General features: G+C 33.6%; 1 protein-coding gene and 1 long non-coding RNA gene across 5 annotated transcripts in view; one reads left to right on the top strand and one right to left on the bottom strand.

Annotated features, from left to right (window-relative positions):
* LOC146998662 (uncharacterized) overlaps positions 1–17,633 on the top strand; it is a 192,814-nt gene that overhangs the window by 37,959 nt on the left and 137,222 nt on the right. The gene's annotated exons all lie outside the window — the stretch shown is intronic.
* Positions 1–17,633, bottom strand: part of LOC118205589 (uncharacterized) — a 153,399-nt gene that overhangs the window by 15,776 nt on the left and 119,990 nt on the right. For both annotated transcript variants that reach the window (XM_085811474.1, XM_085811475.1), the window contains exons 9-15: positions 16,056–16,137; positions 12,972–13,116; positions 12,584–12,646; positions 10,183–10,356; positions 8,544–8,609; positions 2,491–2,568; positions 1,480–1,569 (exon numbers count right to left, since the gene is read on the bottom strand). In XM_085811474.1, the coding sequence (XP_085667600.1) occupies positions 1,480–1,569; positions 2,491–2,568; positions 8,544–8,609; positions 10,183–10,356; positions 12,584–12,646; positions 12,972–13,116; positions 16,056–16,137 (698 nt within the window). The remainder of the gene's footprint in view (positions 1–1,479; positions 1,570–2,490; positions 2,569–8,543; positions 8,610–10,182; positions 10,357–12,583; positions 12,647–12,971; positions 13,117–16,055; positions 16,138–17,633) is intronic.

Raw genomic sequence — 17,633 nt, 5'->3', positions numbered from 1 at the left:
TCATATAGTTCATATACAGAGTGTTCTACATGAGTTTTCTTCATATTTATTCAATACTACATGAGTTACTATATGAGTTTTCTTCATATTTATTCAATACTACATGAGTTACTATATGAGTTTTCTTCATATTTATTCAAAGGAAATTCCAGTGAGACTTCTTTATAATTTTGTATATATTTAAAAAATCATATAGAAGTAACGCGTTTCAGAATATGGAAAAAATCACTAAAAGGTGGGCAAAATTCTTTTCTTCGTTATTCATAGGTTACTAAACATCACTTTTCCCCCTCGTTATTCTTTCTTTTTTCAGCTAAATTTTTCAATCATCAGTTTTATCCCTTATTCCTTTGTTCTTCAAATTGGGCTTCGATTTTAAAACTTTCCATTTTAAAGACGTTTTTGACTTTTTAAGGTCTTGTACCTATCGTAATATTTGTAATGGACACATAAAACGTCTAACACTGAGACAGTCCACAATATGCCATAAGCTTTAGCAACGCATTTTTCAAAGAAGATGATAAATTGTATCTATATATTATTGCAAAAGAAACTATTCCCTTACCCGGATTTGAAGTTGAGGGAAGGGGCTTTGGAGTACTGAGCAGATTTTGAAGCACTGAGATGATGATAACTAAAACACAAAGCAAATTAGGCTAGATGCCTTTAATTTATACTGTGGATTGTTATTGAAGAAAAGCTTCTAGTTAAATATTAATTTTTCAGTTAAAACAGAGAAATAAATTACTGAGAGAATTTATTTCAATGCTGTGCTAGCTTCAGATTCAAAACTTATGATTTTTTTTTGTTTATTGATGTTTGTTGAATACGTTGAATTCTCTTTTCACTCTGTAACTGGCTTAAAACGAATTTCTACATTATTAGGTTTTAGTATTTCCCTTGTAATTTATTCACTATTATGACCAACCTTTGGTTGGTCACAATAGTGAATAACAATAGTGAATTTGGTGGACATTAAACGACTTATGGTTAAGTTTGAAAGTAAGAATAGAAACTTGCGAAGAGTGTAAAAGACCCTTTTTTGAACTCAAAAAGATGATTGGAGGCATTCCTGGTGTTTACGCGCCTACCAGTACTTATGGCGAGAAACTCTTAAGTGATAATTCAAATGTTAGAGCTAAACTTAAATAACTAATAGCCGAAGGCCCGGACTTCATCGGCCTGGTCTTCATCGGGGAATTCTTCTTTGACCCGGACTTCGTTGGCGTAAATTTAACTATCCGCAATCTATTGCAAGGCCGAAGACAAAAACTCTTATCTGAAAGCAGCAAACCTAGTAATGTGGCTTTCAAGAGGCAAAACACGCTCTGCCTTAACAATCTCAAATCCTCAGTAAAATACACGGGATCGCATTTGCATTCTGGCGGAAAATGGAAAGAGAGAAGTAACAGTGAAACTTCGAAACGTAAAATAACTGGTTATTCAAATTAAAAAAAAACCTCACAACTTTATGCTTACCTCCACAATATCCATAAGAGTTTGCAGTTGCGTTAGTCGACTCTCTTCGCTATCTGTGTTTAGAGTATTTGGGTCTATACCATTCAGGTTCTATAAACGAAATAAATGAAAGAAATGAAATATATTAAATAACACAAAGAAATAATGATTTAAAATATTCGGTAATAACGACGAAGTATATTAAAATATTTTTCTAATTAGATGACTTATAACTAGTAACGTCTGAAACAAACACTTTTTTAAAAAATATTTGAGAATTCTTGCTAATCCTGAAAGAAAACTCTATAAAAATCTTGATTGATCATGCAACTTTTAATGACTTATTATACCCGTATTTAGCGCTGATATCATCTCAAATTTTTCACTGCATTCTGAAAGAAAAACAATTTCTTTTTTCAGAAGCATTATTTTTGAAGATTACTGGTTATTCCTCCTTAAAGTTACAATGGTCCTAGTGCAATTTGTCTGCAGAATTTCTAGATCTCTTGTCTTCGCAATATTATCTAAACTCTATAACTTTTAACTGTCTTCATTTTTGTGCTGTTTCAGGAAATTAATGCATCCTGGCATAGGATACTTAATTATAATAAGCTTCTAAATAAGTATAAGTTAGATCATAACTGTGAATAATGACTGACGAAAGGAATTTAAGTCTGCCATTAAAAACATTTTCTATAATTACAAATGAAATTATTTTCTTAAATATGGTACATGATGCTCATACATTCTGTGTTTATGTTACTGAATATTTATACAAAAATAAACATTTGTTCCGATAGTTTAAAATTCAATATAGAAATCAATACTCCGAATGTCCAAAATATTTAAATATCTCCGAAATCAATAATTACGCACACTATAATTCCAAAAGCATTAATAATTGCACGATTTCAATTGTCTGAGAAAGGCACATATGGCGGCAATGAACAGAACAGAATATTTTATGTAAACAGCATTATTTTATCGATTTTATGCAAACGAAAGATTGTTAGGAAACGCTGAAATCCTTACCGCCCATTCTTGGAGGAACTGCTTTCCAAGATCTTCACCTTCATTTTCTCCTAAAGTTTTGTTGTAATCTCTGGCAACCTGAAAAACAAGCCAATCACTCAATATAAATTTAAAGGCTAAATATTACTATTTAATATATGCAATTCCTCTTTCTTTTTACAGTATATGTATTATTTTGTATGCAATGCAAGGACATACAATAAGACTGCAAAGTATTTGTACGACTTAGCTTAAACTGACAACTAAAACCGAACGGATGTTCTTCTTTTCTGGAAATGCTTTGTGTGAGTTTGGTAATTTCAGTAAAATAGATTACTAAATACTACTATACTATATTTCCTTTTCATGTTCATATCATTTTTACTTCCTTGTACGAAGTAAAAAGGAAGTATGGTAATAGCGAAAAGTTTCAGGCAGCATATTTCAACGGAAATATCCATTTTGTCCGCTATCGAATGCAATGTAACGACGTTTTTGCGTGACATGTGTATGTAAGGACAGAATAAAAGACTCTGTCCCTCCAAAAAAATTATAAAACTGCTTTAAAATGAGTTCTAAAAAGAGTTTTTCGTGGCGTCTCTGCGTACGTACGTATGTACGTATCTCGTATAACTCAAAAATGAGTAACCTCAGAACTTTGAAATTTTGTATATAGGACTGCTATAACATGTAGATGTACGCCTCGTATTTTGGTTGCAATCGGCCACACCAAACGTTATATCCACTCTGTTACCCGGCTCAGTGATCTCAGTTTCTTTACTCTTATATGTTTGTAAATTGTGCCTTTTTTTGTTTAAAAATGATTGAATTATGTTGTTCTTATCTTCCGGTTAACGTTTTATGCCTTTAGTAAATCTGCAAGCAATATTTATACAATTATCAAAAATTTAAAAGCTAATTCAGAAGTCGAACAACAAAAAATCAGCGTTATATTTTCAAATTTTTACAGTCATTCATTTCAAGCAACTTAAAACATTCGCTTATTCCATCTGTTGCGAATTGTGTCAGATTATATGCTCTTCCCAAAATTCATAAAAGTGGTATTCCTATGCGCCCTATTATACACTGACTACCAATAAGTATTTGCACACCTATGCAAATGACGATATCTGCGGTCCTAAGGTACGTCACGAACTCCGCCGGTATATATCGTGTAGGAAACAGCGTCGGCTTTAGTCGCATGCAAAATGCCTCGCAGTTCGGAGCTCTCTGATTTCGAGAAAGGTATAATTATCGGGTATCACAAATGTGGCCGATCCTTAAGGAACATATATAGCGATCTGAAGTACCCAAAATCGACAGTGGCCTATGTGATTAAGTGGAAGGTGAGCGGTGATTGTCGGAATGTGCCTCGGAGTCGGCAGACCAACGAAACTGGGAGATAGAGACCGACGAGTGCTGTCCAGAGAAATTCGGAAGAACCGCACCCAACCGATGGCCCTCATCCGCGAGGAGTTTCAATAGGCATCCGGGAGTATTGTTTCAATGAATACCATCCGTAAAGAAGCACATCCGCTTGGTTTTCATGGTCGTGCTGCTGCCCATAAGCCTTTGATCACAAAGTCCAACCGCGCTGCTCGGTTAATGTGGTGCAAAGCACATCGAAATTGGACCGTAGATAAGTGGAAACGGGTTCCTTGGAGTGACGAATCAAGGTTCACCCTTTACCGTTCGGATGGCAGGGTCTGGGTCTGGCGTCTACCTCGAGAACGTCTCCTACCAGAATGCATTGTGCCAACAGTCAAGTTCAGCAGAGGTGGAATTATGGTCTGGGGGTGTTTCTCCTGGTATGGGCTGGGACCCTTGGTCCCCATTCATGGTAAGCTCAACTCCGATGCCTACTGCACTATTTTGGATGACAACGTGCTTCCTACATTGTGGCAGTCTTACGGGTTGGACCCCTGTTACTTTCAGTTGTCATGTTTCGACGTTAACCAAGGCTTCGTATGGTGCCAATAGAGTTCATCGAATGGACTGGCCTGCCCAGAGTCCAGACCTGAACCCTATCGAGAACCTCTGGGACGAGTTGCATCGCCGAATTCAGGGGTGCACTACCCGTGCAAAATCGGTGAAGGAATTCTATGTCTTCTCCAAGCCGAGTGGAAGAAAATACCACTAGCTGTCATACAAAGACTTGTAGAAAGTATGTCCCGTAGGGTCCACGCTGTAATTACCTCTCGTGGAGGCTCTACCAACTATTGATTTTGAATAAAGTTAGTTTTTCTTTTTTACCACAGGTGTCCAAATACTTATTGGTAGTCAGTGTATCAAATTTAGGTATTGCCTCGTATCCGTTAAAAAGCTGAAAATTTGAAAATATAACGCTGATTTTTGTTGTTTGACTTCTGAATTAGTATTTGTTCGGCATGTTATTGTGTCTTAATTTAAAAGCTGTTTAAGTGAGGTTAAGCCTAATTCTTAAATAACATGGCGGACATATTTGTTTATATTTGAAACAGCAGAATAGTAGATTTGTTGCCAATCTAGAGAGACTAAACTTCGCAACAACAAAGATAACGCCTTCATTTATTATTTAAATCATGCTTAATCCTTTCTGGAATTTTTTCGAGGAAATAAGCGTTTAAGATTTACTTCGTAATTTTAAATACAGATATTTTGAGTTATTATGTATTTTTGCCTTGTCGCGAAGTGAGAAATGAATTAATTGAATGAGAAATACTGAATCGTCTGTGAAAAACTGTTTCTTTTTTGTTTTGTTTGCTTAATTTATTTTATACATCGTTCTAGATTTATTATAGTATTTGAATAGAACATGTGACAACGATTAGACAATTCTTCAAATGATATAAATTTTGTGCATTTTGTGTTCATAATATGAACTAAATATAACGCTGTTAAGTGAACCTAGCGCCAGAGGGTCGCTATGGTAAACAAATATAGTGAATTTTAAAGAGTGTATTTATTCTATTGTGGTTTATGTGCTATCGACGAAATATATTTAATTCAATCTAATAAGTTTAAATGAAATGCAAGAAAAATTGCGTATAATTTAATATTCCGTACAAGGAAGTCATGCAATCTATACATTAGGTTTTTATTTTAACGCATGCATCTGACAAAGTATTTTGTAATTGTTATGAATAAAGTTATCTTTATTGCATTACATCATGATACTATGCGAGTTCTTCAGCAGGTTTCATGTCTTATAATTTTAACTTATCAAACGAAAAAAAATTAAGCAGACTAATGGAAAACCGGATATGGAATTTAACGTTTTTTTAATCTGAGTAATTTTACAGATTTTTAATCTTTAACTTCTTTCCTTCTTCCATTCCCACAAGTTAAAAATGAAGGAAGACCCATTTATGGAAATTTTTTGGTTTTAATTCGGTATTGTGAGAGAAAAAGAGGGAAAACTCGCCAGTGACTGTGTTGCTACTTCATTTTTCTTCGCCAAATCTTAGTGTTGAACAGCACTTCCTGTTATCACTTGACAAGGAAAGGATCTTTCTGAATGCTTTATCTCGAATATATATGGCATCACAAAGAGTTAGTACCTTTAGGGAATTTTTAAATTTGTATACTATATTTTTTTGTTAATTAATTTAACAACAACAAAAAAAAAATAGTATATATTTCATTTTGAAGAATCTTTTAGATGTAAAATTGTCAATCATTAAAGAGCAAGGCAGATAGTTACGAATGTGACAAGAAAACTATATATTTTACGAAAAACAGTCTCTATTCTCTGGAAATAATTAAAAAACTTCAGAAAATCTAAGACAAAGCGAAACCAGAAGTCGTAGAAAAGAAACAGTTTTGAAGACTGCTGTCATTAAACTGCTTTTAGAAATAGAAACGTAATTGGTAAGCACTTGAATTTAGAACTTATTGATGTCACTGTCTTTTGCATCTCGGAAAACTCTATACAGAAGTCTTTATGAGAAAGGTATTTATGCTAGAAAGCTAGTGATTTATATTCGTTGAGCTTATAATAAAAGAATTCTTACAGAAATGGATACTTCAGAGCAAGAGCCTATAGCGAATAGCCTGTGTGACGAATTGAGGCTTCATGTAGGAAGAGTTTCCTGGTTGCATTTAGTATGTAATTCCATACACGTTTACATATGCAGGGAAACGGAAACACAAAATATTTTCTTCAGTATTGGGGAATAATACTGTTACGATTATTGAGATGCTGTGATATGAGAAAGAATAACAATGGGCGTAATTCCCTTTCCTTGACAGAAAATGTGTGTCTTGTGCGTAATGCCTTTTAGAGGTGCATGTAGATTTCGCTTTCACGTTATGGATGATAATGTCTGTCCATATTAATAAAACCTGGCTAATCACCTGATTTGAATCACTTAGGGAATTTCTGGGGTATCTTGAAGGAATTGCTGCATATCGAAATTCTTTATCCTGATTTGAGCCACTTAGAGAATTTCTGGGACATCTTAAAGGAATCGTTGCACATCAAAATTCTTGATCTTGATTTGAATGACTTCGAGAATTTCTAGGGCATCTTGAAGTAATGGTTGCGTACCGAAGTTCTTGATTCTGATTTGAATCATTTAGAGAATTTCTGGAGTATCTTGAAGGAATTGTTTATCGAATGTTCGTAGCGATAATGTCTTGGAGACCATATTGGGTAGAAATAGAACTTACTACTCCAAACTCTAATTAATAACCTTACTGAAAATAGGGAATCAGGCTGTAACATTTGTGCACGAATCAGGGGAGATTATATCCCTATTAATGTCAAAACTTTCTGTTAGTGTTCAGTTTTGTTTTATATAAGACGGGGATTTCAATATGTTTTAATTAGAAAAACGAGTATTAGATGTTTAACACGAATTGCGTTTTGAACATATATGATAGCAATAATGAATATGACAAAGTGGAATTTAATTCTTCAAACGTTTAAACTGTTTACAATCCTTGGAAATAAGACATAAATAATTCGCTGATTTACTAGAATCTTTTTTGATAGCCAATTGTTATTTTGAAAATTTCATAAAGCTTCTTTGAAATTATTTTAACTCTTTGCTTAGTAGATAAAACAAAATTATCAGTTTCAATATCTCTTTTAGCTATTCATTGATAAAAATTTGATTATCCTGCCTTTTAGTTTGCTTTGTTTATGCTCCTGTAGATCTAATTTCTTTGCAGACCTTTGTGCTAGATGGTAAAAGCACAAAACAAAAGGGCAACGATTTTTCAAGAATTTCTTTCGTTCAGTAAGATATAGGCTTTTAAAATTGATTTCAATTTTAATTCTAACTGTGATGAAGAATCATAAGCAGTTTGGTAAGTACTCCAAAATGAGCATATCCTGTAGTTCCAGCTACAACAAGTTAACAGAGTAGAAAATCGATTTAAGGAAATTTTTCGCACATGAGTATTAAAAAAAACTTTGTTAGTTATTCCAACAAAGGAAGCCTTCATTTTTTAAATTTCTAAAGCCTTTTGAAAAGTTTTTTGTATCACCATGAGCAAAAATTTTCCAAAACTGTATTTGTATAATGAAATATGTTTCTAATAAATTAAATTTATTTTGTTATTGTGTATGTATTTAAAATTTTGCATAACCAATTGCATAAAATTTGAAATTATAGCAAATGTTTAAAAATACTTCTGGTTAAATGACGTGATAATATCTAAAACTTGAAATGGGTTCTCATGGAGTTCTGCTCACTTAAAATATTGAGTAGTAAAAGTAACATAAGTGTTTTTATAAATTACCTCTTGCAATGAACATTTTCATACTTTCTTGGAATGTGGATATTTAACCATTATGAAATTTATACAAATTCAGTTTATCTTTCCTTACTACTAGTAGTAAAAGACATGAATTAAGTATAAATAGTTTTAGCAATTCAAGTTTTTACATGTATATGAAGATTGAAAATATGCTATGATTTTTAGACTTGATAACTTTGAAAGTGGGATGAATTTGGAAGTCATGTAATAATTTTAAAGCTGTTCATTACAATTATAAAAGCTGTAATTTAGACGAAATATACTGAAAGGAAAATTTCATTGTTGTATATATACTAAAATAACTTTAAAGGCATAAAAGATGATTCTACCTTTACGTCATGTTTCCAGAATCTTGAAACTGCTGCGTCTGTCGTATTCGGAGCTACTTCTTTCACCTACGCAAGTAAAAACGCATTAATTTCATTCTCACTTATTAAGGAGACATTCTGAATTAAAGGAAAAAGGAGTAATAAAAGAATCAATTGAAAAGTCTTTCAGAGTAGGAAAAGAAAAGTGAAATCAAAATACACAATTTTATTTTAAAATCAGAACAGAAATGATTGAACTTAATTTCAATTTTAATTGTTTTTTACATATTTAGTCTTGCGAAGCCTTATCAAATAGTAACAAATTAAATCGATGAAAAGTCACGTATCTAACTATTTTGTTGATCAAAAGTACAAAAAATTACATGTTAAAATGTCTCCTCGAATAACAGAAACACCATTTAAACTTCATGGCCTGAAAGAAAAGTTTTAAGACTGATTATTTTATTTAGAATCAGATGACTCTACGCAAACTACATGTTTTTTGTTTTTTAAATTTTAGTCCTTTACACTGAATTACTATTTTAACATAATTTTGTAAACTATACAAAAACATAAAGTAGGCTGTTCTGTAACATTTTTTTTAACAATGAGGACAGGGCGTTTTTTATTTTCTCATATGAAGAGCATATCTTTCCACATGATTATCTTTTCAATGTTAAAAATCACATGCCACTTAGTATAGTCTATATACAGGGTATTTAAATACTGTGTTGACCGTTTCAATATCAAGAACACTTAGGAATCACATATCACCTAGTCTAGTCTATATGTAAGATGTTGACCGATTGTTTTCAGACAGATCTGCCAAATCCAAAGCAGAAACGTGCATTCAGGTAGTGTCCCGGAGCAAAATTCTGGAGAAAATCCCATCCCTTTTTTTTAAACCCTATGCCACCAAGTAAAATATTTACATAACAGTTAATTGTTCATTATATGTCTATTCGTGTGCAATGCTGATATCCGTAACCGCAGTGAATAAGCTTCCAGAACTTGCTTTGCAGATCATTCGCGTGCTATTGCATTGAAGTGTCTCCATTACCGAAATATTGAAGCAAGGATAAATGCTACATCGTATGTACTGTAAATACATATCAATTATTCCTTTATAACCATTCAAATTTAACAAAAATTCAATCGCATCTCTGCCATAGAGATGATTTTCTCACCCACCACGAAAAAACAGAACCTTATTACTGCATATAATCATATTACCATATTACTGCATATAGGTCATAGAGTCATACCATATTACTGCATTTAGTCATATCATATTACTGCATATAATGATACCATATTAATGAAAATAGTCATAGTCAACCATATTACTGCATGTCATTACCAGAATCACTCCAGTCTACTTTAGGGTGATGCGAGGTGAGTCTTGAAGCCTCTTGCACGTGTGTGATTCTTCCTAGAAATAGAGCATGATTTGAAACATTTGGGCTCCTAAGTGTATTAGTTTCCATGAAGCCGCAATTTATTTTCCCATCTGAGATACGGGCAACTTTTTGAGCCGTCCGGTTGGCAGTTGTTTTTGATGTTTTACGCCACGTAAATAAATGTTGATCTTTAGTGCTAATTTCTACATGCTAATCTGCAAAAATTAATGCACTTGAAGTATTAGAAAACACATGCTAACCTTAAGAATGATGAGAGCAGCGATGATAATGCAAATGATATTGACTACAGTCAGTAAAAAGCTGATGATTCCCAGTACTGCGCATTCTCTATCCATGAGGGGGTAGTAAGTAGGAGTATATGTATCAGGCGGCAGAAGGGCCGGTTTCACCGTATGATTATAAATATCATAAACCTGTAATAGAAAAAGAAATGAATTATTAGTTTCTCCTGGTATTTTATTTCATAATTATTGTGAAAGTGGTTAACTTAAAGCATTACTAAGAGAGGTCTTTCAATCAGTACATAACAAGCTTAAAAGTTCACTTAGTGTATGTACGTTATATAACAATACATACGTATTGTTACGTATGTATTGTTACGCATGTATTTATGTAACAATACATATGTATTGTTACGTTCTATGGGTTCGTGGGTTTGGAGTGATTGATGACAACACTTGATGAAGAATCAAAACACAATTTGTTCGTCAGTATTACACAGGATGGTTCCAAAGACGCGTTACAGTCGTCGAAAAACTACGATAAACACGCTGAAGCAATCAGCAACACAGTCTTCAGGCTATGTTGGTAAAGGCAACTTCTCGCCAAAGCACTAAAGTACAGCTCCCGATTCGATCGATCGCTTTCAAAGCTAATCTCTGAACTGAAAGCACTATTACTGAACTCAACACGCTCAAGATACTCTACAGGTTAAACTTCTACTTCATATACGGGCAGGGTCTGTTAACTGTTAACCTGCCTTCGAAAACGTCACCAAATGTGTGATTTCACACCAGATCCGGCAACCTGTCTTTCGTTGTAATTTTTTGGAAACCTCTAAACCCGCTTTGCGGAGAAGCTATCTTACCTCGACTGGGCATTTCGTAACAGTATGCTAAAACTCGACCCACAAATGAAGTTCATTCGAAACAGGACGAAAATGATTAATGAGAACTGGCATAATGCAAGAAAATAACCAGTTTTAATTACATTGTACCAATTCCCGGTACAAATATTAAATCACTTCCGAATGAAAGATAAACAAGCTCTTGTCTAGCTTAGTGTATGAAATAATAGTTTGATACTGTTTATAAGAAGGAAGACTGTATAGCAGGATAACAATACGGTAACACTGAAGGTATCCAGAACCATGTTTCTCTCTTGTTATCATAACACTAGATATTTTAAATTAATGCTTCACAGATTTTTTATTTCAAAAGCCATACATTGGCCAACACACCATTTGTCTTTTAGTTTTCTGATACTTAGGCAGCATTAAACTTTTCAATTGGCGTTAGAAAAATAAATCGTAAGTTTTCCTTTTAATATTTTTAAGAGAATTCCTTACCAATGTTTAATTTTAACTTGTTTTAGAATATTTTATTAGCAATAATTTAATCTTGTATTTTAATGTAATACGCGGCAATGTGTGAAAAGCAGGAATTGCGTTAGAATGTCTAGGAAATCTAGAGAATGGTGGGCATTTTCAGCGAAAGCATGAACTGCCTATGTTATTTAATATGTAATTTTTAATATAATTTCTCGTAGGCATTGTATATCATAGATAAATACTATTTATTAAATATATAAGAAGTTATCTATTGCGTAGTACTATTTAGATAATACACGAGAGTCATAAAAAGATCGTTACTAAAACATGGGTATGAAAGTGGTAGAGTAAAATGCTGAATAAAATACAGTACACTTTTCCAGGGAACAGTAGTAACAAAAATGTGATATGAACCTAACTGTTACAATTAGGAAAACTATAATGACATTTTGAATTGCATTTAGTAAACGTTTTCGCACAAGAACATTTTATTATTTAACACTTGACCTTGAATATGACCTCAAGAAACTTTGATAACGGTATTAATAACACCAATTGCAGGAATACGCTTCTCGTTTGCTTTTTGATACGGTAAGAAAGGACTTATATGTATTAGCAGTATTAACCATAAAAATTCAGTATTTAATTACATTACAGCTTTCGAATATCCCCTATTTCTGTAAAAGAAACTAATTTTCCTACTAAGAAAGTTACAGAATGAGTTTTATGGGGGTCAGTGTCTTTTGAAAAGATGGATAAGGATGCTAAAAGTAATATAAAAGATTGAAGAGTTTATAATAAACTCTAATAATGTAGAAACAGAAAGCATGTTGGGAAAACAAGACGAAGAAGAATCTAGTAATTACTTACTCATATTTCATCTTGGGTACGCATTTATAAACAAAAATAAAAATAATAAATATCAGTATTACATCTGTTAAAGCATCAAAACTGTGCAAGAAGTAAAAGATTTACAGAAAGAGTTAAAACAAGAAGAAATGGAATTTCAGGCTATTTTTTTTTAACTTCTTAAAATGATAGTATAAATATTTATTAAAATATCCATGAAAGAACAAAAACATTATGCTTACCACATATGTACTTTGGTATAAGCTTCTGACTGTTTTTATGGCACCTAATCCCCATAGTAAACCCTAAAAACAAAAATAAATCCATGAATTCTGTAAGGTGTATTACCTTTACTTGACAAAATATCAACGAAATGTTCTAGAGGAAAAATACGCACTTCCTTCTATCTTCCAAGAAACAAATGATGCAGAAAATAAATATTTAAATCGCGGGAAAACTAAACCAAGATAATCTCAGGATATAAAAATTCATAACCTGCAATCAATTTTATGTTCTGAAATTGCCAATCGATAATTGATATTAATCTGTCACAGAACTTTTAAGTGTACAAAGCTTTGCTGATATAAAGAAGCGACGAAACTCGGTGAGATTAAAAAATATAATACTTACACAGTTTACAGTAGGCGGCAACAAGGATGCAGAAATAGCCACGCCTACAAGAGAAGCTCCATTTCCACCTAAGACTGACATTGCTACACCTGCGCCTGATGGCAATGCAATTAAACAACCAGACCACAAACTCCGGACCATTCCCCTAGAATATGCAAAATATATTTTTGGTGCTCTATTTTGTTAAAAGACTGCTACTTCAGTTTGCATTAAAGCATTTCAAATGATAGTCAAAGTATTTAATGTCTTTTTTATACCAAAATATATGATGGTCTCCAGAAGTTAAGCACAATCTTTACATTTGTAAATGTTTCACGAACCAGTTCGAATTGGCAAGTTATGTAATGAAGCAATGCTGGTATAGAAATAGGACGCAAAGATAAATATTCGGGAAAGAAAGATGTCGAAATACAGTTTGCGTTTTTCACTCAAAAATATTAATACGAATGAGTTTAATAAGTTTTAATAATGACTTAGTTATGAAACTCTCAGATCGATTTTTCATGCCTTCTGTTAGGGGTACTATCGTATTATCGCAACCACCTTAGAAGTCGCCAAATTCTGGTAATCATGCTGATAGCAGTTGTTGAAGTTACTAATTTCGTTTGTCTGATAATGGTCAGCATAAGCCCACGACATTCATAATGGTAAGGAGTCAGATGCCCCTGTCGTTGGCAAGAGTCTTGAGCACCATATAAGAAAACAGCTCGATTTTAGCCCAGTTCCGTCCCTAATTTTGAGAGAGAGACTCCGGGATCAGCAGCCTCTCGAGAGGAATTTCGGCACCCTGCATATTTAGAATGCCCTTATGCTGCCCAGACATTATGCATTTAAAAACACCTATGTCATTTCCGGGATTCAAACCCGAGCCCTTCGGTGCGGTAGTCAGAATCACTAACCGTTATCCCGGTTGAGCGGTGTACATAACAATTCTTTTAGGTAACCAATATCCATTATAAGCTGCAATCCTAAAATTCACTGAATTACCATTTTCTTCTGTAAAGAATCGCCAAACTGCACCTAGGTTGGTTGCGCTACTACGTAAGTATCTTGTTAGATTACCCATAAACTTATGTAGGCTAAATGTTCTGCTTCTAAAAAGTACAATATTTTTTATGTACCGGAATGGTCTTCAGTAGACGTAAAGAGTTGAAATATACCTTTCTAATCAGAATTTTTCTTCCACACATGTTCAACTGAATTCATGTTTGCTTGATAACCAATGCATTTGCTAAATATTTTCACATTGAAGAAAAATCATCGACCAGTTGATAATGACAAGAGCAAGATTTAGCCTTTGTAAATAAAAGTTAAAATCTCATGTCACCTAGAAAAAAGTAGAAAGCGAGATGCTCTAGTGATCTCTTTGCATCTAACTAACATTAGAGCTTTTGCGAAAAGTAGGAAACTTTACGTGTCTTTTCAACAATATGTCTCTCCATACTAATTAACCAGCAGTACAATGTAATTCTTTTTTACTATTGTTAGGACATATTATGCTCTTTACGTTCATGTAGTGAAGTGCTCAGAATCAATCTAATAACTTTATCTGGATCCAATAGTTAAAAAGGCTATTGTTTCGACAGTAATTTTAACGATTCTACGACCATTATATGCGTGAGAGCATGAACAGGGCGCTTTCAATTGAATTTATTTATAATTGTGTGTTTATTAGCTCAAAGGGGCGTTAGCAGAGAAGGTCTGTTAGTCTCGAAACGGCGTTTTGCGTACAATCACTATAAAGTGTTGCGTCACTTTTCAAATTGTTGGCGCCGAATATTATCGCCTTGTAATATATTTAAAGAAATTAAAGAATCTGTATGAATGCATATATGTTTCTCGAAAAAAAAAAAAAAAAAAAAAAAACACCACGATACCTAGAGCTATCAATTTTTTTCCTCCACACGAACATGAGCACCTGGAAGCCCGAATCTTGAATTTCGAATTTGTTTTATTATCTATTTCATATTTTTTAAATTTAACGAAGTTTTGATTAAGAAACTCAACAATTTCAAAGCGAGCAGTGGCAACACACTGTGCGGAATAAAATTTCTTTATCTCCAGCGCACGAGACTGTCTGTCGGACATTCATTATGTTATTTTGAATATGCTATTCTTAATTATGCTATTTTAAAATATTTTTAGCGCGAAACGGGCGTTATACAAAATGCTCCCGAAACGTATATGTATGCGTAAATGAACAAAACTCCCCTTTGGGCCTAATATAAAATCTAAAAGTTTTCAGATTTTTCTTTAACTATTAATTTAATAAATTAACTCTAAAGAACGGAATAAATAAAATGGTTGATTACAGCAAGTATCATACTCCTTTTGCACTCTCGGAAATTTTTTATTAGTATTCGGAATAGAAAAGAAGAAAGATTCAGAAAGATCACATCAGAAATCATCACATAAAAAAAGGTTCACATTAGAAAAGTTTAGAAAACCATGCTGAGTCAATTGCAAGCATAGGTCGCTTAACTCTCTAAATAATATAACTTAGAATGAAATATTTTTATATAATAATTTCCAATGAGATACTCTTATGAAGAATTTCAGAAAATCACAAGCATACCTCCGAGAAAAGCCTTCATGGAATATGAAGATCCATGACCATAGTGAAATGGAGATTTAGTAGAAGTCAAAATGTTCGAAATGGAATATGTTTCGCGATGTCTTATAACTTAGTAAAAAGGTGCTTTTGAGACGCAGTCTGTTATTTTTTAAATAATTTAAAATACACGTGAATAAGTTTGATTTTAAAGTTTGATTTATTTATTTTCGAAAACAAAACTTATCTTAATATTATACAACTCCTAGAAATTATGTCAGTTTGGAACTGAAGAAAACATTTAAAGCGTTTTCTTATGAATTCTGTTAAGTGTTTAAGACTGTTTCAATTGTTCCTCCAGTTTCCTGCTGAAAAGTAATATTTTTAGGCTAAGATTTGCCGATAAAGGGGAAGTGGGTTTAACGATAATTGTAATCTCTGCATTGCATTCCGTGGAATAATTTAATTAAATAGATGAAATACGCATATATTAAATTATAGATAATGCCTATGAATATTTATTCTTGACAAACCTGCCAGCCATCTCAGGAGTTGGCCATTTTCCAGCTCCCCACGTCTCGCTGAAATTACCACAAATGAATCCAAACAAAAATCCTGCAAGAGAGTAAAAAGGAGAGCTTGTATTCAATGATTAACCTTTTGATTTTGCAATATTTTGTAAATCATTGTACAAAACTATCGGTTGTTACCTTTAGACATAGGTAAAGAAAGTAATGTTTTTGGCCCAAAAATTCGATAGTAAATAAACACGAGTTAGGGTCGCCATAACATGTTTTAACAATTTTTACTATGATAGCTATATGTTTGTATGTCTATTTGTGTGTGTGTTTCTGAATGACAATTTTTTTTCGTCAACCATAACTATTATGAGAAACCCAAAATTTCCATTTTCTGGATTTCAGCTTTCTGCATTCACATAAAGAGTTGATTAAATTTTGGGTAAAACTGGACAACCGGAAGATGTACCTTACATGCAGCCCATAACAGTTTTTAATGGACAGTCTGCAGAAGAATTTTATGTAAAGTACATAACAGTTTTTAATAAAAAAACTATATTAAAATATAATCTAAAACTTTCCAATTTCAATATTTAAAATTTTTATATCGATTTGAACAACATATTAAACTTTGGCTTAAACACATACACCGGAAGTGATATTTTACTTGAAGCTCTGAACAGATGAAGAGATTTTTTTTTTGAAAAAATGTATTATGGGATAATTCCAAACTTCCCAAATGTGGTAATTAAAATATGTGTGTGATTTAGAGCAAAATATTACACTGCTGGCCACCGTAAATGCAACACCCTGAAGGAAGTATGCAAATAACATGAAATTTACAACATGCATTAGCGGAGGTGAGCTATGCAAATGATTAGAATTTCAGCGCAGACGCACATCACGCGCGCCTATGGCGTCACTTCAAAGCGCTATTTAAGGCTTGGAGTTTTCGACGATTTCAAGTTCGACAATTGTGTTTTTCTTGTGGTTTTTTTTTAAAAAAAGACGATCAATTATACCTTGTAGTAAACAGCGATCATCGTTTGATCAAGTATCCGAGTTTGACAGAGGAAGGATAGCGGCCTACCAAGAGTGTGCATTATCTTTCAGGGAAATAGGTAGTCGTGTTGGACGAAACCACACAACTGTAATGCGGATATGTGACCGTTGGATGCAGGAGGGTACGACGAACCGACGTGTTCGATCGCATCCACTTCAGTGCACCACTTCACGTGATGACAGGAACATTGTGCGCATGGCAGTGACAGATCGCCCAGTCACATCACGAACCATAGCACAGCACATTCAGTCTGTAACGCATCATCCAGCGTCTGCGCGTACCATTCGACGCCATTTACAGCAGAGTGGTCTGTCCGCAAGACGTCCATTGCTTCGTCTACCATTGACGCAGAACCACAGACGTCTCCGCCGCCAATGGTGCAATGAAAGAAGGATGTGGACTGCAGAATGGAATGAAATTGTCTTTACTGACGAGTCACGCTTCTGTCTGCAACACCAAGATGGTCGAATTCGAGTCTGGAGACACCGTGGAGAGAGGATGCTGAACAGTTGCGTTATGCACCGCTACAC

This window comes from Stegodyphus dumicola, chromosome 2 (assembly GCF_044657685.1).
Source record: "Stegodyphus dumicola isolate Sdum_Otavi_A_Nest chromosome 2, ASM4465768v1".
NCBI classification, from domain to species: domain Eukaryota; kingdom Metazoa; phylum Arthropoda; class Arachnida; order Araneae; family Eresidae; genus Stegodyphus; species Stegodyphus dumicola.
The sequence above is the reverse complement of the archived record's forward strand: the minus strand, read 5'-3'. Positions and strand labels throughout refer to the sequence as shown.